Source organism: Cyanistes caeruleus, chromosome 33 (assembly GCF_971803275.1).
Source record: "Cyanistes caeruleus chromosome 33, bCyaCae1.hap1.1, whole genome shotgun sequence".
Taxonomy (NCBI): Eukaryota; Metazoa; Chordata; class Aves; order Passeriformes; family Paridae; genus Cyanistes; species Cyanistes caeruleus.
In genome coordinates this window covers 986,245-1,010,308 of record NC_141734.1, presented here as the reverse complement: position 1 = coordinate 1,010,308, position 24,064 = coordinate 986,245, and the positions used below count along the sequence as shown (strand labels likewise).

General features: G+C 46.2%; 1 protein-coding gene across 1 annotated transcript in view; it reads left to right on the top strand.

Moving 5' to 3' along the window:
- Window positions 1-22,664, top strand: part of LOC111943916 (THO complex subunit 6-like) — a 34,223-nt gene extending 11,559 nt beyond the window's left edge. The window contains exons 5-12 of the mRNA XM_086870860.1: window positions 141-189; window positions 4,965-5,036; window positions 8,295-8,397; window positions 9,015-9,064; window positions 10,450-10,512; window positions 11,700-11,810; window positions 13,434-13,562; window positions 19,683-22,664. Coding sequence (XP_086726986.1) covers window positions 141-189; window positions 4,965-5,036; window positions 8,295-8,397; window positions 9,015-9,064; window positions 10,450-10,512; window positions 11,700-11,810; window positions 13,434-13,562; window positions 19,683-19,766 — 661 coding nt within the window. The 3' untranslated portion in view covers window positions 19,767-22,664. The remainder of the gene's footprint in view (window positions 1-140; window positions 190-4,964; window positions 5,037-8,294; window positions 8,398-9,014; window positions 9,065-10,449; window positions 10,513-11,699; window positions 11,811-13,433; window positions 13,563-19,682) is intronic.
- Window positions 22,665-24,064: the final 1,400 nt, after the last annotated feature.

Genomic DNA, 24,064 nt, shown 5'->3' with positions numbered 1-24,064 from the left:
GTTTTTTGGGGGGATTTTTTTGGGTTTTTTTGGGTTTTTGGGGTCCCCCCAAACTCGGGGTCCCCTGGGGGGTTCTGGGGGGATTTGGGGGGGTCTGGGGGGGTTTGGGGACCCCCAAATTCTGCCCCTCCCCCCCCCAGGAGCAGCCTGGACGTGCCGGAGATCAACGGGCTGGAAGTGAACCAGAGGGTGAGGCTGGGACCCCAAAATCCCCCAAAATCACCCCGAAATCCACCCTAAATCACCCCAAAATCCACCCTAAATCACCCCAAAATCATCCCAAAATCTGCCACGAAGCTCACCCCAAAATCACCCCAAAATCACCCCAAAATCTCCCCAAAATCTGCCCCAAAATCACCCCAAAATCACCCTAAATCCACCCCAAAATCCCCCAAAATCCACGAAAATCACCCCAAAATCTGCCCCAAAATCCACCCCAAAATCACCCTAAAATCCACCAAAATCCGCCCCAAAATCCACCAAAATCACCCCATAATCTGCCCCAAAATTCACCCAAATCACCCCAAAATCACCCCAAAATCTGCCCCAAAATCCACCAAAATCACCCCAAAATCCGCCCCAAAATCCACCCCAAAATCACCCCAAAATCCACCAAATCCACCCCAAAAATCACCCCAAAATCTGCCCCAAAATCCCCCAAAATCACCCCAAAATCCACCAAAATCACCCCAAAATCCACCAAAATTTGCCCCAAAATTCATCCCAAAATCACCCCAAATCACCCCAAAATCTGCCCCAAATTCACCCCAAAATCCACCCTAAATCTGCCCCAAAATCACCCCAAATTCACCCCAAAATTCCAGGAAATTCACCCAAAATTCGCCCCAAAATCTGCCCAAAAATCCTCGGAATTCACCCCAAAATCACAGCCAAAATTCCCAAAAATTCACCCCAAAATTCCCAAAAATTCACCCCAAAATTCCCAAAAATTCACCCCAAAATTTGGGGATTTGGGATTTTTGGGCCAATTCCCGGATTTTGGGATCCCGAATTCCCGGATTTTGGGGACAATTCCCGGATTTTTGGGGATTTTTCCTGATTTTGAGGACAATTCCCAGATTTTGGGATGAGAATTCCGGGATTTTTGGGATAATTCCGGGATTTTGGGATCATTCCAGGATCTCTGGGCGCTTTGGGATCCCGAATTCCCGGATTTTGGGGACAATTCCCGGATTTTTGGGGATAATTCCCGGATTTTTGGGATAATTCCCGGATTTTTGGATCCCGAATTCCCAGATTTTGGGGATAATTCCAGGATTTTTGGGCCATTCCAGGATCTCTGGGCGCTTTGGGATCCCGAATTCCCAGATTTTGGGATGAGAATTCCGGGATTTTGGGGCCAATTCCGGGATTTTTGGGCCATTCCAGGATCTCTGGGCGCTTTGGGGATTTTTTGGGATCCCGAATTCCCGGATTTTGGGGATAATTCCGGGATTTTGGGGACAATTCCCGGGATTTTGGGGACAATTCCCAGATTTTTGGGGAAAATTCCTGGATTTTGGGGAAAATTCCTGGATTTTTGGGATTTTTCCTGATTTTTGAGGATAATTCCCAGATTTTGGGATCCCGAATTCCCGGATTTTTGGGGACAATTCCAGGATTTTTGGGGCCAATTCCCGGATTTTGGGGCCAATTCCCGGATTTTGGGGACAATTCCCAGTTTTTGGGGATTTTTCCCGAATTTTTGGGACCCCAAATTCCCAGATTTTTGGGACAATTCCCGGATTTTGGGATCCCGAATTCCCGGATTTTGGGGACAATTCCCGGATTTTTGGGGATTTTTCCTGGATTTTTGGGATTTTTCCTGATTTTTGAGGACAATTCCCGGATTTTGGGATGAGAATTCCCGGATTTTTGGGGATAATTCCGGGATTTTTGGGCCATTCCAGGATCTCTGGGCGCTTTGGGGATTTTTGGGATCCCGAATTCCCGGATTTTGGGATCCAAATTCCCGGATTTTGGGGACAATTCCGGGTTTTTTGGGATCATTCCAGGATCTCTGGGCGCTTTGGGACCCCGAATTCCCGGATTTTGGGATGAGAATTCCGGGTTTTTTGGGATAATTCCGGGATTTTTGGGGATAATTCCCGGTTTTTTGGGATAATTCCCGGATTTTGGGATCCCAATTCCCGGATTTTTTGGGATAATTCCAGGATCTCTGGGCGCTTTGGGGATTTTTGGGATCCCGAATTCCCGGATTTTGGGATCCAAATTCCCGGATTTTTGGGGACAATTCCGGGTTTTTTGGGATCATTCCAGGATCACTGGGCGCTTTGGGATCCCGAATTCCCGGATTTTTGGGGCCAATTCCCGGATTTTGGGGACAATTCCGGGATTTTTGGGATAATTCCAGGATCTCTGGGCGCTTTGGGGATTTTTGGGACCCCAAATTCCCAGATTTTTGGGGATTTTTCCTGATTTTTGAGGACAATTCCCAGATTTTGGGGATAATTCCCGATTTTTTGGGCCATTCCAGGATCTCTGGGCGCTTTGGGGATTTTTGGGATCCCGAATTCCCGGATTTTTGGGATAATTCCCGGATTTTTGGGATAATTCCAGGATCTCTGGGCGCTTTGGGACTCCAAATTCCCGGATTTTTGGGGCCAATTCCCGGATTTTTGGGATAATTCCAGGATCACTGGGCGGTTTGGGATCCCGAATTCCCGGATTTTTTGGGATAATTCCCGGATTTTGGGATGAGAATTCCCAGATTTTTGGGATAATTCCAGGATTTTTGGGGCCAATTCCCAGATTTTTTGGGCCATTCCAGGATCTCTGGGCGGTTTGGGATCCCGAATTCCCAGATTTTTGGGATAATTCCCGGATTTTTGGGATAATTCCCGGATTTTTGGGATAATTCCGGGATTTTTGGGACAATTCCCGGATTTTTTGGGCCATTCCAGGATCTCTGGGCGGTTTGGGATCCCAAATTCCCGGATTTTGGGGACAATTCCGGGATTTTTTGGGACAATTCCCGGATTTTTGGGATTTTTCTTGGATTTTTGGGATTTTTCCTGATTTTTGAGGATGATTCCCGGATTTTTTGGGATAATTCCCGGATTTTTGGGCCATTCCAGGATCTCTGGGCGCTTTGGGATCCCGAATTCCCAGATTTTGGGGATAATTCCCAGATTTTGGGGCCAATTCCCGTTTTTTTGGGCCATTCCAGGATCTCTGGGCGGTTTGGGATCCCGAATTCCCAGATTTTGGGATAATTCCCAGATTTTTGGGATAATTCCCGTTTTTTTGGGATCATTCCAGGATCACTGGGCGGTTTGGGATCCCGAATTCCCGGATTTTGGGATGAGAATTCCCGGATTTTGGGGATAATTCCCGTTTTTTTGGGATAATTCCGGGATTTTTTGGGATCCCAAATTCCCGGATTTTTGGGATAATTCCGGGATTTTTTGGGATAATTCCCGTTTTTTTGGGCCATTCCAGGATCACTGGGCGCTTTGGGATCCCGTATTCCCGGATTTTTGGGGATAATTCCTGGATTTTTGGGATAATTCCCGGATTTTTGGGATAATTCCCGGATTTTTTGGGATAATTCCCGTTTTTTTGGGATAATTCCAGGATCACTGGGCGGTTTGGGATCCCGAATTCCCGGATTTTTGGGGATTTTTCCTGGATTTTTGGGGATTTTTCCTGATTTTTGAGGATAATTCCCGGATTTTTTGGGATAATTCCCGGATTTTTGGGGATTTTTCCTGATTTTTGAGGATAATTCCCGGATTTTTTGGGATAATTCCCGTTTTTTTGGGCCATTCCAGGATCACTGGGCGCTTTGGGATCCCAAATTCCCGGATTTTGGGGATAATTCCCGGATTTTTGGGGATTTTTCCTGATTTTTGAGGATAATTCCCGGATTTTTGGGATAATTCCCGGATTTTTGGGATAATTCCCGGATTTTTTGGGCCATTCCAGGATCACTGGGCGGTTTGGGATCCCGAATTCCCGGATTTTTGGGGACAATTCCGGGATTTTTGGGCCATTCCAGGATCTCTGGGTGCTTTGGGGATTTTTTGGGATCCCAAATTCCCGGATTTTTTGGGATAATTCCGGGATTTTTGGCCATTCCAGGATCACTGGGCGCTTTGGGATCCCGAATTCCCGGATTTTGGGGCCAATTCCCGGATTTTTGGGGATTTTTCCTGATTTTTGAGGATGATTCCCGGTTTTTGGGATCCCAAATTCCCAGATTTTGGGGATAATTCCCGGATTTTTGGGGCCAATTCCCGTTTTTTTGGGCCATTCCAGGATCACTGGGCGGTTTGGGATCCCAAATTCCCGGATTTTTGGGGCCAATTCCCAGATTTTTGGGGATTTTTCCTGATTTTTGAGGATAATTCCCGGATTTTTTGGGACAATTCCCGGATTTTTGGGGATAATTCCTGGATTTTGGGGACAATTCCCGGATTTTTGGGATAATTCCCGGATTTTTTGGGATAATTCCCGTTTTTTTGGGATAATTCCAGGATCACTGGGCGGTTTGGGACCCCAAATTCCCGGATTTTTGGGGCCAATTCCCAGATTTTTGGGGATTTTTCCTGATTTTTGAGGATAATTCCGGGATTTTTTGGGACAATTCCCGGATTTTTTGGGATAATTCCCGGATTTTTGGGGATTTTTCCTGATTTTTGAGGATAATTCCCGTTTTTTTGGGATCATTCCAGGATCACTGGGCGCTTTGGGCTCCTGAATTCCCGGATTTTTTGGGATAATTCCCGTTTTTTTGGGCCATTCCAGGATCACTGGGCGGTTTGGGATCCCGAATTCCCGGATTTTTGGGATAATTCCGGGATTTTTTTGGATAATTCCGGGATTTTTGGGATCATTCCAGGATCACTGGGCGCTTTGGGGATTTTTGGGATAATTCCAGGATTTTTTGGGATAATGCCCAGATTTTTGGGACAATTCCCGTTTTTTTGGGATCATTCCAGGATCACTGGGCGGTTCTGGCCGGCGGCGACGGCGCCGTTCGGGTTCTGGACCTGGAGAGCGGCGCCTTCACCGTGAGGAAATCCCGGAATTCCCGGAATTCCTGGAATTCTTTGGGAATTCTTTGGGAATTCCCGGAATTCTGGGAATGATTGGGCAATTCTGGGAATTACCTGGGAATTTTGGGGGGAATTTGGGGAATTTTTTGGGAATTTTTTGGGAATTTTTTGGGAATTATTCAGGAATTATTTGGGGATTTATTTGGGAATTCTTTGAAAATTCTTTGGGAATTATCTGGGAATTATTTGGGAACTTTTTGGGAATTTTTTGGGAATTTTTTGGGAATTTTGGGAATTATCTGGGAATTCTTTGGGAATTTATTCAGGAATTATTTTGGGAATTATCTGGGAATTATTTTGGGAATTATTTGGGAATTTTGGGGAATTTTTTGGGAATTATTTGGGAATTTTTTTGGGAATTTTTTGGGAATTTTTTGGGAATTATTTGGGAATTATTTGGGAATTGTTTTGGGAATTTTGGGAATTATCTGGGAATTGTTTGGGAATTCTTTGGGAATTTTTTGGGAATTCTTTGGGATTATTTGGGAATTTTTGGGAATTTTTTGGGAATTATTTGGGAATTCTTTGGGAATTTATTCAGGAATTATTTGGAAATTCTTTGGGAATTATTTGGGAATTCTTTGGGAATTCTTTGGGAATTCTTTGGGGAATTTTTTGGGAATTTTTGGGAATTATTTTGGAATTTTTTGGGAATTTTTTGGGAATTATTTTGGGAATTCTTTGGGAATTATTCTGGGAATTATCTGGGAATTATTTTGGGAATTTTGGGGAATTATTGGGGGATTTTTTGGGAATTCTTTGGGAATTATTTTAGGAATTTGGGGAATTTTTTGGGAATTATTTTGGGAATTACTTTGGGAATTCTTTGGGAATTTTTTGGGAATTTTTTGGGAATTTTGGGGAATTATTGGGGGATTTTTTGGGAATTTTGGGAATTCTTTGGGAATTATTCAGGAATTTTTTGGGAATTATTTTGGGAATTTTTTGGGAATTATTTGGGAATTATTTGGGAATTTTTTGGGAATTTTTTGGGAATTATTTGGGAATTTTGGGGATTTTTTGGGAATTTTTGGGAATTTTTGGGAATTATTTGGGAATTATTTGGGAATTTTTTGGGAATTTTTTGGGAATTTTTTGGGAATTTTTTTGGAATTCTTGGGGAATTATTGGGGAATTATTTTGGGAATTCTTTGGGAATTCTTTGGGGAATTTTTTGGGAATTTTTGGGAATTATTTGGGAATTATTTGGGAATTATTTGGGAATTTTTTGGGAATTTTTTGGGAATTTTTTGGGAATTTTTTTGGAATTCTTGGGGAATTATTGGGGAATTATTTTGGGAATTTTGGGAATTATTTGGGAATTTATTCAGGAATTATTTTGGGAATTACCTGGGAATTTTTGGGGAATTTTTGGAGAATTTTTGGGGATTTTTTGGGAATTTTTGGGAATTCTTTGGGAATTATTCTGGGAATTATCTGGGAATTATTTTGGGAATTTTTGGGAATTATTGGGGGATTTTTTGGGAATTCTTTGGGAATTATTTTAGGAATTTGGGGAATTTTTTGGGAATTATTTTGGGAATTACTTTGGGAATTCTTTGGGAATTTTTTGGGAATTTTTTGGGAATTTTGGGGAATTATTGGGGGATTTTTTGGGAATTATTTGGGAATTCTTTGGGAATTCTTTGGGGAATTTTTTGGGAATTTTTGGGAATTATTTTGGAATTTTTTGGGAATTATTTGGGAATTTTTTGGGAATTTTTTGGGAATTATTTGGGAATTTTTTGGGAATTTTTTGGGAATTCTTGGGGAATTATTTGGGGATTTTGGGAATTCTTTGGGAATTATTTTGGGAATTATTTGGGAATTCTCTGGGAATTTTTGGGGAATTTTTTGGGATTTTGGGAATTCTTTGGGAATTTTTTGGGAATTTTTTGGGAATTATTTGGGAATTTTTTGGGAATTTTGGGAATTATTTGGGAATTCTTTGGGAATTCTTTGGGAATTTATTCAGGAATTATGTTGGGAATTTTTGGGGAATTTTTGGAGAATTTTTTCAGGATTTTTAGGGATTTTTTGGGAATTTTTTGGGAATTTTTGGGAATTTTTTGGGATGTTTTGGGGGGATTTTTGGGGATTTTTTGGGGATTTTTGGGGGAATTTTTTTGGGAAATTTTTAAGGATTTTTTGGGATTTTTTTGGGATATTTCGGGAATTTTGGGGGGATTTTTTTTTTATTTTTGGGGGATTTTTTTGGGAATTTTTTTTTATTTTTGGGGATTTTTGGGGGAATTTTTGGGATTTTTTGTGAATTCTTTGGGAATTCTTTTGGGAATTATTCAGGAATTATTTGGGAATTATTTTGGGAATTCTTTGGGTGATTTTGGGTTGGTTTTGGGTGGTTTTGGGGCTGTTTTGGTTGATTTTGGGGTGGTTTTGGGGTGATTTTGGTGCTTTCGGGTGATTTGGGGGTGATTTTGGGGGATTTTGGGGGTTCCTGGGGGGTTTTTGGGGTGATTTTTGCCATTTTTGGGGTGTTTTTGCCATTTTTGGGGTGTTTTTGGGTGTTTTGGGTTGTTTTTGGGTGGTTTCGGGGGGATTTTGGGTAATTTCAGGGTGTTTCAGGGGTGATTTTGGGGGTTTTTGGGGGGATTTTTGCCGTTTTTGGGGTGTCTTGGGGGGATTTTGGGGAGTTTTGGGGTGATTTTGGGTGTTTTGGGGTGATTTTGGGTGGTTTTGGGGTTGTTTTGGGTCATTTCAGGGTGTTTCAGAGGTGATTTTGGGTGGATTTGGGGTGATTTTGGGGGATTTGGGTGGGTTTTGGGGGGTTTCTGGGTTTTTTTTTGCCGTTTTTGGGGTGTTTTGGGGCGATTTTTGCCGTTTTTGGGGTGATTTTTGCCGTTTTTGGGGTGTTTCTGTGCTCAGCACGAGCTGCGGGGGCACCAGGACCTGGTTCACGTGGTGGCTCTGCGGGAGCCGTTTTGGGGCCGTTTTGGGGGATTTTGGGGTGTTTTGGGGTGATTTTGGTGTTTTTGGGGTGTCTTGGGGTGATTTTGGGGCCGTTTTGGGTGATTTTAGGTGATTTTGGGTTGTTTTTGGGTGATTTTGGGGCTGGTTTGGGTCATTTCAGGGTGTTTCAGGGGTGATTCGGGGTGGGTTTGGGGTGATTTTGGGGGTTTTTGGGGCGATTTTTGCCGTTTTTGGGGTGTTTTGGGGCGATTTTTGCCGTTTTTGGGGTGTTTCTGTGCTCAGCACGAGCTGCGGGGGCACCAGGACCTGGTTCACGTGGTGGCTCTGCGGGAGCAGCTGCCCCAGGTGCTGTCGGGGGGTGAGGACGGAACCGTGCGGCTCTGGGGTGAGATGGGACCCCAAAAAACCCCAAAATCCGCCCCAAAAACCCCGAAATTCACCCCAAAAAACACCAAAATCCACCCTGAAAACCCCTGGGGGGAGCTGGGACCCCAAAATCCGCCCAAAATCCCAAAAAATTCCCCAAAATTCCCCCAAATTCCCTCAAAATTCTCAAAAATTCCCCAAAAATTCCCCAAAAATTCCTCAAATTCCCCCAAAATTCCATAAAAAATTCCCCAAAAATTCCTTAAAATCCAAAAAAATTCCCAAAAATTCTCAAAAAATTCCCCCAAAATTCCCCCAAAAATTCCCCAAAATTCACCCAAATTCCCCCAAAATTCCCTAAAATCCCGAAAAATTCCCCAAATTCCCCCAAAATTGCCAAAAAAATTCCCAAAAATTGCCAAAAAATTCCCAAAGAATCCCCAAAAATTCCCAAAAAAATCCCCAAAAAATTCCAAAAAAAATTCCCAAAAAAATTCCCCAGAATTTCCCCAAAAATTCCAAAAAACTCCCCCAAAATTCCCCAAAATCCCCAAAAATTCCCAAAAATCCCCAAAAATTCCCCAAATTTTCCCCAAATTCCCCAAATTTCCCCCGGAATTCCCGGAATTCTTGCAGATCTCCGGACGGGCTCCCAGGTGCAGCTGATCGAGGTGCACAAATACCAGGTGGGACAAACTGGGACAAACTGGGACAAACTGGGATGGACTGGGATGAACTGGGATAAACTGGGATGGACTGGGGGGAAAAAACCCGGCGGTTTTGGGGTGAAAAATGGAGATTTTGGGGCAAAAAATGGGGATTTTGTGTTAAAAAATGGGGATTAAAGGGTTAAAAATGGGGATTTAAGGGTTAAAAATGGGGATTAAAGGGTTAAAATGGGACTGGGATGGACTGGGAGGGACTGGGATGGACTGGGAGCAACTGGGATGGACTGGGAGGGAACTGGGATGGACTGGGAGGGACTGGGAGCAAAAAACCCGGCGGTTTTGGGGTGAAAAATGGAGATTTTGGGGCAAAAAATGGGGATTAAAGGGTTAAAAATGGGGATTTAAGGGTTAAAAGTGGCACTGGGATGGACTGGGACAAACTGGGACAAACTGGGAGGGACTGGGCGGAAAAAACCCGGCGGTTTTGGGGTGAAAAATGGAGATTTTGGGGGTGGAAATGGGGATTTAAGGGTTAAAAATGGAGATTTAAGAGTTAAAAGTGGCACTGGGATGGACTGGGACAAACTGGGATAAACTGGGATGGACTGGGAGGGACTGGGAGGGACTGGGAGGGACTGGGGGGAAAAAACCCGGTGGTTTTGGGGTGAAAAATGGAGATTTTGGGGCAAAAAATGGGGATTTTGTGTTAAAAAATGGGGATTAAGGGGTTAAAAGTGGGGATTAAAGGGTTAAAAGTGGCACTGGGAGGGACTGGGATAAACTGGGACAAACTGGGAGGGAACTGGGAGAGACTGGGGGGGAAAAAACCCAGCGGTTTTGGGGTGAAAAATGGAGATTTTGGGGCAAAAAATGGGGATTTTGGGTTAAAAAATGGGGATTAAAGGGTTAAAAATGGGGATTTAAGGGTTAAAATAGGACTGGGATGGACTGGGATGGACTGGGATAAACTGGGAGGGACTGGGAGGGACTGGGAGGGACTGGGGGGAAAAAACCCGGTGGTTTTGGGGTGAAAAATGGAGATTTTGGGGCAAAAAATGGGGATTTAAGGGTTAAAAATGGGGATTTAAGGGTTAAAATGGAACTGGCATGGACTGGGATAAACTGGGAGGGACTGGGATAAACTGGGATGGACTGGGATAAACTGGGAGGGACTGGGAGAGACTGGGGGAAAAAAACCCGGCGGTTTTGGGGTGAAAAATGGAGATTTTGGGGGTGAAAAGTGGGGATTAAAGGGTTAAAAATGGCACTGGGATGGACTGGGATGGACTGGGATGGACTGGGATGGACTGGGCGGGGCTCACACTGGTCCAAACTGGTCCATACTGGTTTATACTGGTCCAAACTGGTTTATACTGGTCCAAACTGGTCCATACTGGTTTCAGGAGTGCAGCCGCCCCCAGCTGGGCAAGTGGATCCGGTGTTTGGCCACTGAGAGCGACTGGATGGTGAGGGGGCGGGGCCAGAGGGGGCGGGGCCTCTGCAAAAGGGGAGGGGCTTGTGGGATGAAGGGGCGGGGCCTCCGCAAAAGAGATGATATGGTGGGCGGGGACTTGGGGAAAGGGGAGGGGCTAAAAGAAAGGGGCGTGGCCTCGTTGAAAGGGGAGGGGCCTCCGTAAATGGGTGTGGTTGGTGGGCGGGGCCTCTGGGAAATGGGGGAGTGGCTTTAACAAAAGGGGAGGGGCCCCGGAAAAGGGGGCAAGGCCTCATCAAAAAGGGGCGGGGCTAAAGGGGAGGGGGGTTGGGCGGGGCCTCAAAGGGGGCAGGGCTTTATTATAAAGGGGAGGGGCATAAATAAAGGGGGCGTGGCTTGAAGCAAAGGGGGCGTGGCCTCAACAAAAAAAAGGGCAGGGCTGTGTGGGAGGGGCCTGGCAAAAGGGGGCGGGGCCTGGGTGATACAAGGGGTGGGGCTGAGTGGGAGGGGCCTCACCAAAAGGGGCGGGGCCTCAAAGAGGCGGAGCTGAGCGGGGCTTTGATGATATGAAGGGGAGGGGCCTTATCAAAAGGGGCGTGGCTGAGTGGGAGGGGCCTGATAAAGGGGCGTGACCTGGCATTGACCACGCCCCCTTTGCCAGTTGGGCTGGGTGTGCGTGACCTGGCGCTGACCACGCCCCTTTTGCCAGTTGGGCTGGGGTGGGCGTAGCCTGGCGCTGACCACGCCCCTTTTGCCAGGCGTGGGGGGCGGGTGGGCGTGGCCTGGTGCTGACCACGCCCGCTTTGCCAGTTGGGCGGGGGGGTGGGTGTGACCTGGCATAGACCACGCCCCCTTTGCCAGATGTGGTGGGCGGGTGGGCGTGGCCTGGAGCTGACCACGCCCCCCTTGCCAGGTGTAGGGCCGGGTGGGCATGGCCTGGAGCTGACCACGCCCCCTTTGCCAAACATAGGGTGCGGGCGGGCGTGGCCTGGCGCTGACCACGCCCCCTTTGCCAGGTATGGGGCCGGGTGGGCATGGCCTGGAGCTGACCACGCCCCCTTTGCCAAACATGGCAGGCGGGCGGGCGTGGCCTGGCGCTGACCACGCCCCCTTTGCCAGGTGTAGAGCCGGGTGGGCGTGGCCTGGAGCTGACCACGCCCCCCTTGCCAGGTATGGGGGCGGGTGGGCGTGGCCTGGCGCTGACCACGCCCCTTTTCCCAGGTGTGCGGGGGCGGCCCCGCCCTCACCCTGTGGCACCTGCGCTCGGTGACCCCGACCACGGTGTTCCCGCTGGCCCCGCCCCAGCACCACGCCCTCTTCCACCAGGACATGGTGAGACACCAGAACGGACCAGTATAAACCAGTATGGACCAGTACAGACCAGTACAGACCAGTATAAACCAGTATGGATCAGTATAAACCAGTATGAACCAGTATGGACCAGTATAAACCGGTATAGACCAGTATGGACCAGTACAGACCAGTACAGACCAGTATAGACCAGTATAGACCAGTATGAACCAGTACAAACCAGTATAAACCAGTACAGACCAGTACAGACCAGTATAGACCAGTATAAACCAGTATAGACCAGTATAGACCAGTACGGACCAGTATAAACCAGTATAGACCAGTTCAAATCAGTATGGACCAGTATAGACCAGTATAAACCAGTATAGACCAGTTCAAACCAGTATAGACCAGTATAAACCATATAAACCAGTATAAACCAGTACAGACCAGTATAAACCAGTATAAACCAGTATAAACCAGTATAGACCAGTATAAACCAGTACAGACCAGTATAAACCAGTATAAACCAGTATAAACCAGTACAGACAAGTATAAACCAGTACGGACCAGTACAGACCAGTACAAACCAGTATAAACCAGTACAGACCAGTACAGACCAGTATAAACCAGTATAAACCAGTACAGACCAGTTTAATCCGCGCGTTCTCGTGTTCCGTTCCCAGTTTGGGACTGGGATGGACTGGGGTGATCCCAGTTCAGTCCCAGTTCAATCCCAGTTCTGTCCCAGTCCATCCCAGTCCATCCCAGTTCAATCCCAGTTCAATCCCAGTCCATCCCAGTCCATCCCAGTCCATCCCAGTCCATCCCAGTCCATCCCAGTTCAATCCCAGTCCATCCCAGTTTATCCCAGTCCCTCCCAGTCCCTCCCAGTCCATCCCAGTTTATCCCAGTCCCTCCCAGTCCCTCCCAGTCCATCCCAGTTTATCCCAGTTCATCCCAGTCCCTCCCAGTCCATCCCAGTTTATCCCAGTCCATCCCAGTTCATCCCAGTCCATCCCAGTTCATCCCAGTCCATCCCAGTCCATCCCAGTCCATCCCAGTTCAATCCCAGTCCATCCCAGTCCATCCCAGTTTATCCCAGTTCAATCCCAGTCCATCCCAGTCCCTCCCAGTCCCATTTTAACCCTTAAATCCCCATTTTTACCCCCAAAATCTCCATTTTTCACCCCAAAACTGCCGGGTTTTTTCCCCCCAGTCCCTCCCAGTCCCTCCCAGTTGCTCCCAGTCCATCCCAGTTTATCCCAGTCCATCCCAGTCCCTCCCAGTCCCTTTAAATGCCACTTTTCACCCCCAAAATCTCCATTTTTCACCCCAAAACCACCGGGTTTTTTCCCCCCAGTCCCTCCCAGTCCCTTCCAGTTCATCCCAGTTCACTCCCAGTTTATCCCAGTCCATCCCAGTCCATCCCAGTTTATACCAGTCCCTCCCAGTCCATCCCAGTCCCATTTTAACCCTTAAATCCCCATTTTTAACCCTTAAATCCCCATTTTTAACCCTTTAATCCCCATTTTTTTAACACAAAATCCCCATTTTTTGCCCCAAAATCTCCATTTTTCACCCCAAAACCGCCGGGTTTTTCCCCCCCAGTCCCTCCCAGTCCCTCCCAGTCCCTCCCAGTTTATCCCAGTTTGTCGTTCCCAGGTGCTGTCGGGGGGGGCGGGGCCAGCCCTGCACCTGCTGCAGCTCAGTGGGGACGTGCGGGGGAGGGTCCCGGTGTCACCCCCGGCCCTGCGGAGCCTCTGCCTGCACCCCCGCTCACCTGAGCACCAGGTGAGACATCCCAAAATCCATCCCATAATTATCCCGAATTTATCCTGAATTTATCCCGAATTTATCCCAAATTTATCCTGAATTTATCCTGAATTTATCCCAAATTAATTCTGAATTTATCCCAAATTCATCCCAAATTTATCCTGAATTTATCCCAAATTTATCCTGAATTTATCCCAAATTTATCCTGAATTTATCCCAAATTTATCCCGAATTTATCCTGAATTTATCCCAAATTTATCCCGAATTAATTCTGAACTTATCCTGAATTTATCCCGAATTTATCCTTAATTTATCCCGAATTTATTCCAAATTTATCCTCAATTAATTCTAAATTTATCCCGAATTTATCCCGAATTAATTCAGAATTTATTCTGAATTTATCCCAAATTTATTCTGAATAATTCTGAATTTATTCTGAATTTATCCTGAATTTATCCCAAATTTATCCTGAATTTATCCCAAATTCATCCCAAATTTATTCTGAATTTATCCTGAATTTATCCTGAATTTATCCCAAATTTATTCTGAATTTATCCCAAATTTATCCTGAATTTATTCTGAATTTATCCCAAATTTATCCTGAATTTATCCCAAATTCATCCCAAATTTATCCCGAATTTATCCCGAATTTATCCTGAATTTATCCTGAATTTATCCCAAATTTATCCTGAATTTATCCCAAATTTATTCTGAATTTATCCCAAATTTATCCCAAATTTATCCTGAATTTATCCTGAATTTATCCCAAATTTATCCTGAATTTATCCCGGTGTCTGCCTGCACCCCTGCTCACCTGAGCACCAGGTGAGACCCAAATCCATCCCATAATATCCCAAAATCCATCCCATAATATCCCAAAATCCATCCCAAAATTATCCCGAATTTATCCCGAATTTATCCTGAATTTATTCTGAATTTATCCCGAATTTATCCCGAATTTATCCCGAATTAATTCTGAATTTATCCTGAATTTATCCTGAATTTATCCTGAATTTATCCCAAATTTATTCTGAATTTATCCCAAATTAATTCTGAATTTATCCCAAATTTATCCCAAATTTATCCTGAATTTATCCCAAATTTATCCTGAATTTATCCCAAATTTATCCTGAATTTATTCTGAATTTATCCCGAATTTATCCGGAATTTATCCTGAATTTATCCCGAATTTATCCTGAATTTATCCCAAATTTATCCTGAATTTATCCCAAATTTATCCTGAATTTATCCCAAATTTATCCCAAATTTATCCCAAATTTATCCCGAATTTATCCTGAATTTATCCCGAATTTATCCCGAATTAATTCAGAATTTATCCTGAATTTATCCCGAATTAATTCTGAATTATCCTGAATTTATCCGGAATTCATCCCAAATTTATCCCGAATTTATCCTGAATTTATCCTGAATTTATCCCAAATTTATCCCGAATTTATCTCCAATTTATCCTGAATTTATCCCGGTCTCTGCCTGCACCCCCGCTCACCTGAGCACCAGGTGAGACCCAAATCCATCCCCTAATACCCCAAAATCCATCCCGAAATTATCCCGAATTTATCCTGAATTTATTCTGAATTTATTCTGAATTTATCCCGAATTTATCCCAAATTTATCCCAAATTTATTCTGAATTTATCCCGAATTTATCCCAAATTTATCCCGAATTTATCCTGAATTTATCCTGAATTAATTCAGAATTTATCCTGAATTAAATCTGAATTTATCCCAAATTTATTCTGAATTAATTCTGAATTTATCCCAAATTTATTCTGAATTAATTCTGAATTTATCCCGACTTTATCCTGAATTTATCCAGAATTTATCCTGAATTTAGGAATTTATCCCAAATTTATCCTGAATTTATCCCAAATTTATCCCAAATTTACCCCAATTTATCCCAAATTTATCCCAAATTTATCCTGAATTTATCCCAAATTTATTCTGAATTTATCCCGAATTAATTCTGAATTTATTCTGAATTTATCCCGAATTTATCCCAAATTAATTCTGAATTTATCCCAAATTTATCCTGAATTTATCCCAAATTTATCCCAAATTTATCCTGAATTTATCCCGAATTTATCCCGAATTAATTCAGAATTTATCCTGAATTTATCCCAAATTTATCTTGAATTTATCCCGAATTTATCCCGAATTAATTCTGAATTTATCCCGAATTTATCCCGAATTTATCCCAAATTTATCCTGAATTAATTCTGAATTTATTCTGAATTTATCGGAAATTTATCCTGAATTTATCCCAAATTTATTCTGAATTTATCCTGAATTTATTCTGAATTTATCCTGGATTATCCTGAATTTATTCAGAATTTATCCAGAATTAATTCTGAATTAATTCTGAATTTATTCTGAACTTATCCCGAATTTATCCCAAATTTATCCCAAAGTATCCCAAAATCCATCCCAAAATTATCCCGAATTTATCCCGAATTAATTCTGAATTTATCCTGAATTTATCCCAAATTTATCCCAAATTTATCCTGAATTTATCCTGAATTTATCCCAAATTTATCCCAAATTTATCCTGAATTAATTCTGAATTTATTCTGAATTTATCCTGAATTTATCCCAAATTCATCCCAAATTTATTCTGAATTTATCCCAAATTTATTCTGAATTTATCCCAAATTCATCCCAAATTTATCCCAAATTTATCCTGAATTTATCCTGAATTTATCCCAAATTTATCCTGAATTTATCCCGGTCTGTGCCTGCACCCCCGCTCACCGGAGCACCAGGTGAGACCCAAATCCATCCCATAATATCCCAAAATCCATCCCATAATATCCCAAAATCCATCCCAAAATTATCCCGAATTTATCCTGAATTTATCCCAAATTAATTCTGAATTTATCCTGAATTTATCCCGAATTAATTCTGAATTTATTCTGAATTTATCCCGAATTTATCCCGAATTTATCCTGAATTTATCCTGAATTTATCCCGAATTTATCCCAAATTTATCCCGAATTTATCCTGAATTTATCCTGAATTTATCCCAAATTTATCCTGAATTTATCCTGAAATTATCCTGAATTTATCCCAAATTAATTTTGAATTTATCCTGAATTTATCCCAAATTTATCCCGAATTTATCCTGAATTTATCCTGAGTTTATCCCAAATTAATTCTGAATTTATCCCAAATTTATCCTGAATTTATCCCAAATTTATCTTGAATTTATCCCAAATTTATCCCGAATTAATTCTGAATTTATCCCGAATTTATCCCAAATTTATCCTGAATTTATCCTGAAATTATCCCAAATTTACCCCAATTTATCCCAAATTTATCCCGAATTTATCCCGAATTTATCCCAAATTTATCCCAAATTTATCCCGAATTTATCCTGAATTTATCCTGAATTAATTCAGAATTTATCCTGAATTTATCCCAAATTTATTTTGAATTTATCCCAAATTTATCCCGAATTTATCCCAAATTTATTCTGAATTTATCCTGAATTTATCCTGAATTTATCCCGAATTTATCCCAAATTTATCTCGAATTTATCCTGAATTTATCCCGAATTTATCCCTAATTTATCCTGAATTTATCCCGAATTTATCCCAAATTTATCCCAAATTTATCCCGAATTTATCCTGAATTTATCCCAAATTTATTCTGAATTTATCCCGAATTTATCCCGAATTAATTCTGAATTTATCCCGAATTTATCCCGAATTTACCCTGAATTTATCCTGAATTTATCCCAAATTTATCCCGGTCTCTGCCTGCACCCCCGCTCACCTGAGCACCAGGTGAGACCCAAATCCATCCCATAATATCCCAAAATCCATCCCATAATATCCCAAAATCCATCCCAAAATTATCCCGAATTTATCCCGAATTAATTCTGAATTTATCCCGAATTAATTCTGAATTTATCCGGAATTTATCCCAAATTTATTTTGAATTTATTCTGAATTTATTCTGAATTTATTCTGAATTTATCCCAAATTTATCCCAAATTAATTCTGAATTTATCCCAAATTCATTCTGAATTTATCCCAAATTTATCCGGAATTTATCCTGAATTTATCCTGAATTAATTCAGAATTTATCCTGAATTTATCCCAAATTTATCCTGAATAATTCTGAATTTATTCTGAATTTATCCCGAATTTATCCCAAATTTATCCTGAATTAATTCTGAATTTATTCTGAATTTATCCCAAATTTATTCTGAATTTATCCCGAATTTATTCTGAATTTATCCTGAATTATCCTGAATTTATTCAGAATTTATCCCGAATTAATGCTGAATTAATTCTGAATTTATTCTGAACTTATCCCGAATTTATCCCAAATTTATCCCAAAGTATCCCAAAATCCATCCCAAAATTATCCCGAATTTATCCCAAATTAATTCTGAATTTATTCGGAATTTATCCTGAATTTATCCCAAATTTATCCCAAATTTATCCTGAATTTATCCTGAATTTATTTTGAATTTATCCCAAATTTATCCCGAATTTATCCCGAATTTATCCCGAATTTATCCCAAATTTATCCCAAATTTATCCTGAATTTATCCCAAATTAATTCTGAATTTATCCCAAATTTTTCCTAAATTTATCCCGAATTTATCCCAAATTTATCCTGAATTTATCCCGAATTTATCCCGAATTAATTCTGAATTTATCCCAAATTTATTCCAAATTAATTCTGAATTTATCCCAAATTTATCCCAAATTTATCTTGAATTTATTCCGAATTTATCCCAAATTAATTCTGAATTTATTCTGAATTTATTCTGAATTTATCCCGAATTTATCCCGAATTAATTCAGAATTTATCCTGAATTTATCCCGAATTAATTCTGAATTATCCTGAATTTATCCCTAATTTATCCCAAATTTATCCCGAATTTATCCTGAATTTATCCTGAATTAATTCAGAATTTATCCCGAATTTATCCCAAATTTATTCTGAATTTATCCCAAATTTATTTTGAATTTATCCCAAATTTACCCTGAATTACCCCAAATTTGGGGGCGGGGCTGGGGGCGGAGCCAAATCGGTGGGCGTGGCCTGGGTGGGCGTGGCTTGAGGATGCTTGGCAGGGGCTTGGCATGGATGGGCGTGTTTTGGGGGCGTGGCTTAACGGGGTGGGCGTGGCTTGAGGATGCTTGGGAGGGTTTGACATGGATGGGCGGGCTTGGGGGCGTGGCTTAACGGGGTGGGCGTGGCTTGAGAATGCTTGGGAGGGTTTGGCATGGATGGGTGGGCTTGGGGGCGTGGCTTAACGGGGTGGGCGTGGCTTGAGGCTGCTTGGGAGGGGCTTGGCATGGATGGGCGGGCTTGGGGGCGTGGCTTAACGGGGTGGGCGTGGCTTGAGGATGCTTGGGAGGGTTTGACATGGATGACTGGGCTTGGGGGCGTGGCTTAACGGGGTGGGCGTGGCTTGAGGATGCTTGGGAGGGTTTGACATGGATGGGCGGGATTGGGGGCGTGGCTTAACGGGGTGGGCGTGGCTTGAGGATGCTTGGGAGGGGCTTGGCATGGATGGGCGGGCTTGGGGGCGTGGCTTAACGGGGTGGGCGTGGCTTGAGGATGCTTGGGAGGGGCTTGGCATGGATGGTCGGGGTTGGGGGCGTGGCTTAATGGGGTGGGCGTGGCTTGAGGATGCTTGGGAGGGTTTGGCATGGATGGGTGGGCTTGGGGGCGTGGCTTAACGGGGTGGGCGTGGCTTGAGGATGCTTGGCAGGGGCTTGGCATTGATGGGCGTGTTTTGGGGGCGTGGCTTAACGGTATGGGCGTGGCTTGCCTGGAGTGGGTGGGGTTTGTCTTGACGAGGTGTGGCCAGATGGGCGTGGCTTGTTCTGGGTGTGGCTGGGTGGGCGTGGCCGGTGGTGGGTGTGGCATGCGGGCGTGGCTTGTGCTGGGTGTGGCTGGGTGGGCGTGGCCTGTGGTGGGTGTGGCCTGTGGGCGTGGCTTGTGCTGGGTGTGGCTGGGTGGGCATGGCCTGTGGTGGGTGTGGTCGGTGGGCGTGGCCTGTGGTGGGTGGGCGTGGCCGGTGGTGGGTGTGGTCGGTGGGCGTGGTCTGTGGTGGGTGGGCGTGGCCTGTGCGCGTGTGTGACCCCGCCCCCCGCAGGTGCTGACGGTGGCCGGGAACAGCCCCAAGATCGACGTCTTCACCAACCTGGGCTACCGGGCCTTCTCCCTGAGCCTCACCTGAGCACACCTGAGCACACCTGGGCACACCTGGGGACACCTGAGACACACCTGAGCTCACCTGAGATCACCTGAACCTCACCTGAGATCACCTGAACCTCACCTGAGATCACCTGAACCAACCTGGGCTACCGGGCCTTCTCCCTGAGCCTCACCTGAGCTCACCTGAGATCACCTGAGCTCACCTGAGATCACCTGGGGACACCTGAGATCACCTGAGCCTCACCTGAGATCATCTGAACCTCACCTGAGATCACCTGAACCAACCTGGGCTACCGGGCCTTCTCCCTGAGCCTCACCTGAGCACACCTGGGCACACCTGAGCACACCTGAGATCACCTGAGCCTCACCTGAGATCATCTGAACCTCACCTGAGCTCACCTGAGATCACCTGAACCAACCTGGGCTACCGGGCCTTCTCCCTGAGCCTCACCTGAGCACACCTGGGGACACCTGGGGACACCTGGGGACACCTGAGCACACCTGAGATCACCTGGGGACACCTGAACCTCACCTGAACCAACCTGGGCTATCGGGCCTTCTCCCTGAGCCTCACCTGAGCACACCTGGGGACACCTGGGGACACCTGGGGACACCTGAGCACACCTGAGATCACCTGGGGACACCTGAACCTCACCTGAACCAACCTGGGCTACCGGGCCTTCTCCCTGAGCCTCACCTGAGCACACCTGAGCACACCTGGGGACACCTGGGGACACCTGAGACACACCTGAGATCACCTGGGGACACCTGAACCTCACCTGAACCAACCTGGGCTACCGGGCCTTCTCCCTGAGCCTCACCTGAGCTCACCTGGGGACACCTGGACACACCTGGGGACACCTGGGGACACCTGAACCTCACCTGAGCCTCACCTGAGATCACCTGGGGACACCTGAACCTCACCTGAACCAACCTGGGCTACCGGGCCTTCTCCCTGAGCCTCACCTGAGCTCACCTGAGCTCACCTGGGGACACCTGGGGACACCTGGGGACACCTGAACCTCACCTGAGATCACCTGGGGACACCTGAGATCACCTGGGGACACCTGAACCTCACCTGAACCAACCTGGGCTACCGGGCCTTCTCCCTGAGCCTCACCTGAGCACACCTGAGCTCACCTGGGGACACCTGAGCACACCTGGGGACACCTGAGCTCACCTGAGATCACCTGAGATCACCTGAGCCTCACCTGAGATCACCTGAGATCACCTGAACCAACCTGGGCTACCGGGCCTTCTCCCTGAGCCTCACCTGAGCTCACCTGAGCACACCTGGGCACACCTGGGGACACCTGAGCTCACCTGGGGACACCTGAGCCTCACCTGAACCTCACCTGAGATCACCTGAGATCACCTGAACCTCACCTGAGCTCACCTGAGTTCACCTGGGGACACCTGAGATCACCTGAACCTCACCTGAACCTCACCTGAACCAACCTGGGCTACCGGGCCTTCTCCCTGAGCCTCACCTGAGCTCACCTGAGCACACCTGGGGACACCTGGGGACACCTGGGGACACCTGAACCTCACCTGAACCAACCTGGGCTACCGGGCCTTCTCCCTGAGCCTCACCTGAGCACACCTGGGGACACCTGAACACACCTGAGATCACCTGGGCACACCTGGGGACACCTGAGCACACCTGAGCCTCACCTGAGATCACCTGAACCAACCTGGGCTACCGGGCCTTCTCCCTGAGCCTCACCTGAGCACACCTGAGCACACCTGGGGACACCTGAGCACACCTGGGGACACCTGAGCCTCACCTGAGATCACCTGAACCAACCTGGGCTACCGGGCCTTCTCCCTGAGCCTCACCTGAGCTCACCTGAGATCACCTGAACCAACCTGGGCTACCGGGTCTTCTCCTTGAGCCTCACCTGAGCTCACCTGAGCTCACCTGGGGACACCTGGGGACACCTGAGCTCACCTGGGGACACCTGAGCTCACCTGGGGACACCTGAACCAACCTGGGCTACCGGGCCTTCTCCCTGAGCCTCACCTGAGATCACCTGAGCTCACCTGAGCACACCTGGGGACACCTGAGCTCACCTGAGCACACCTGGGGACACCTGAGCTCACCTGAGCACACCTGGGGACACCTGAGCTCACCTGAGCACACCTGGGGACACCTGAACCAACCTGAGCACACCTGAACCTCACCTGGGGACACCTGGGACCACCTGGACTCACCTGGGACCACCTGAACCCACCTGAGCTCACCTGTGCCCACATCTGGGCTCTCACCTGGACTCACCTGGACTCACCTGAGCTCATCTGGGCTCACCTGGGCTCACCTGATCTCACCTGGACTCACCTGGACTCACCTGGACTCACCTGAGCTCATCTGGGCTCACCTGGGCTCACCTGATCTCACCTGGACTCACCTGGGCTCACCTGGGCTCACCTGGAGCTCACCTGAGCTCACCTGTCCCTACACCTGGGCTCACCTGGACTCACCTGGGGTCTCACCTGTCCCCACACCTGGGGGGTCTCACCTGAGCTCACCTGGGGGTCTCACCTGGTCGGTCTCACCTGGGGGGTCTCACCTGTGCCCACACCTGGGGGTCTCACCTGGGGTCTCACCTGGTCGGTCTCACCTGGGGGTCTCACCTGGTCTCACCTGGGGGGTCTCACCTGAGCTCACCTGGGGGGTCTCACCTGGTCTCACCTGTCCCCACACCTGGGGTCTCACCTGGGGGTCTCACCTGTGCCCACACCTGGGGTCTCACCTGGGGGGTCTCACCTGAGCTCACCTGGGGGGTCTCACCTGGTGTCTCACCTGTCCCCACACCTGGGGGTCTCACCTGGGGGTCTCACCTGTGCTCACACCTGCTCGGTCTCACCTGGGGGGTCTCAGCTGTTTCCGATTTGATATAAAAGCGATTTTTATACAAAATCCCCCAAAATCGGCTCCGTCTGCTCCGCGTGGGGGAGGGGCGGAGGGGGAGGGGGTGGGGGAGGGGCCTGGGGTGGGGGAGGGGCCCGGGGTGGGGGAGGGGCGGTTTGGGGCATTTCTGGGAGATTTTGGGGCATTTTTGGGAGATTTTGGGGTGATTTTGGGTGATTTTGGGGCATTTTTGGGGCATTTTTTGGCATTTTTGGGAGATCTGGGGCATTTTTGGGGCATTTTTGGGAGGTTTTGGGGCATTTTTGGGAGGTTTTGGGGCATTTTTGGGGAATTTTTTGGCATTTTTGGGAGATTTGGGGTCAGTTTGGGGCATTTTTGGGAGGTTTTGGGGCAGTTTTGGGAGATTCTGGGGCATTTTTGGGGAATTTTTTGGCATTTTGGGGAGATTTGGGGCATTTCTGGGGCATTTTTGGGAGGTTTTGGGGTATTTTTGGGAGGTTTTGGGGTATTTTTGGGAGGTTTTGGGGTGATTTTGGGTGATTTTGGGGCATTTTTGGGGCATTTTTGGGGAATTTTTTGGCATTTTTGGGAGATTTGGGGTCAGTTTTGGGGCATTTTTGGGAGGTTTTGGGGCAGTTTTGGGAGATTTTGGGGCATTTTTGGGGCATTTTTGGGGAATTTTTTGGCATTTTTGGGGGATTTGGGGTCAGTTTTGGGGCATTTTTGGGAGGTTTTGGGGCATTTTGGGGTGATTTTGGGTGATTTTGGGGCATTTTTGGGGAATTTTTTGGCATTTTTGGGAGATTTGGGGTCAGTTTGGGGCATTTTTGGGAGGTTTTGGGGTATTTTGGGGTGATTTGGGGTGATTTTGGGGCATTTTTGGGGAATTTTTTGGCATTTTGGGGGGATTTGGGGTCAGTTTGGGGCATTTTTGGGAGGTTTGGATCAGTTTTGGGGCAGTTTTGGGGTGGTTTGGGGAGGTTTTGTGACATTTTTGGGGAAGTTTTGGGGCATTTTGGGGCATTTTTGGGAGGTTTCGGGCACTTTGGGGCTGTTCTGGCACACTGAGGCATTTTGGGGCAGTTTTGGGACATTTTGGGGCGGTTTTGGGACATTTTGGGGCATTTTGGGACAGTTTAGGGCATTTTGGGGCGGTTTTGGGTCAGTTTTGGGGCTGCTCGAGGCTGGAGCAATTTTGGGGCAGTTTAGGGCATTTTGGGGCTGTTTAGAGCAATTTTTGGGGCAGTTCTGGGGCAGTTTGAGGCTTTTTGGGGCATTTGGGGGCTGTTTAGGGCCGTTTTGGGGCATTTTTGAGAGATTTTGGGAGGTTTGGGGGCATTTTTGGGAGGTTTTGGGCACTTTGGGGCGGTTTTGGGAGGTTTGGGGCAGTTTTGGGGCGATATTCGAGTGATTTTGGGGTACTTTGGGGCAATTTAGGGCATTTTGGG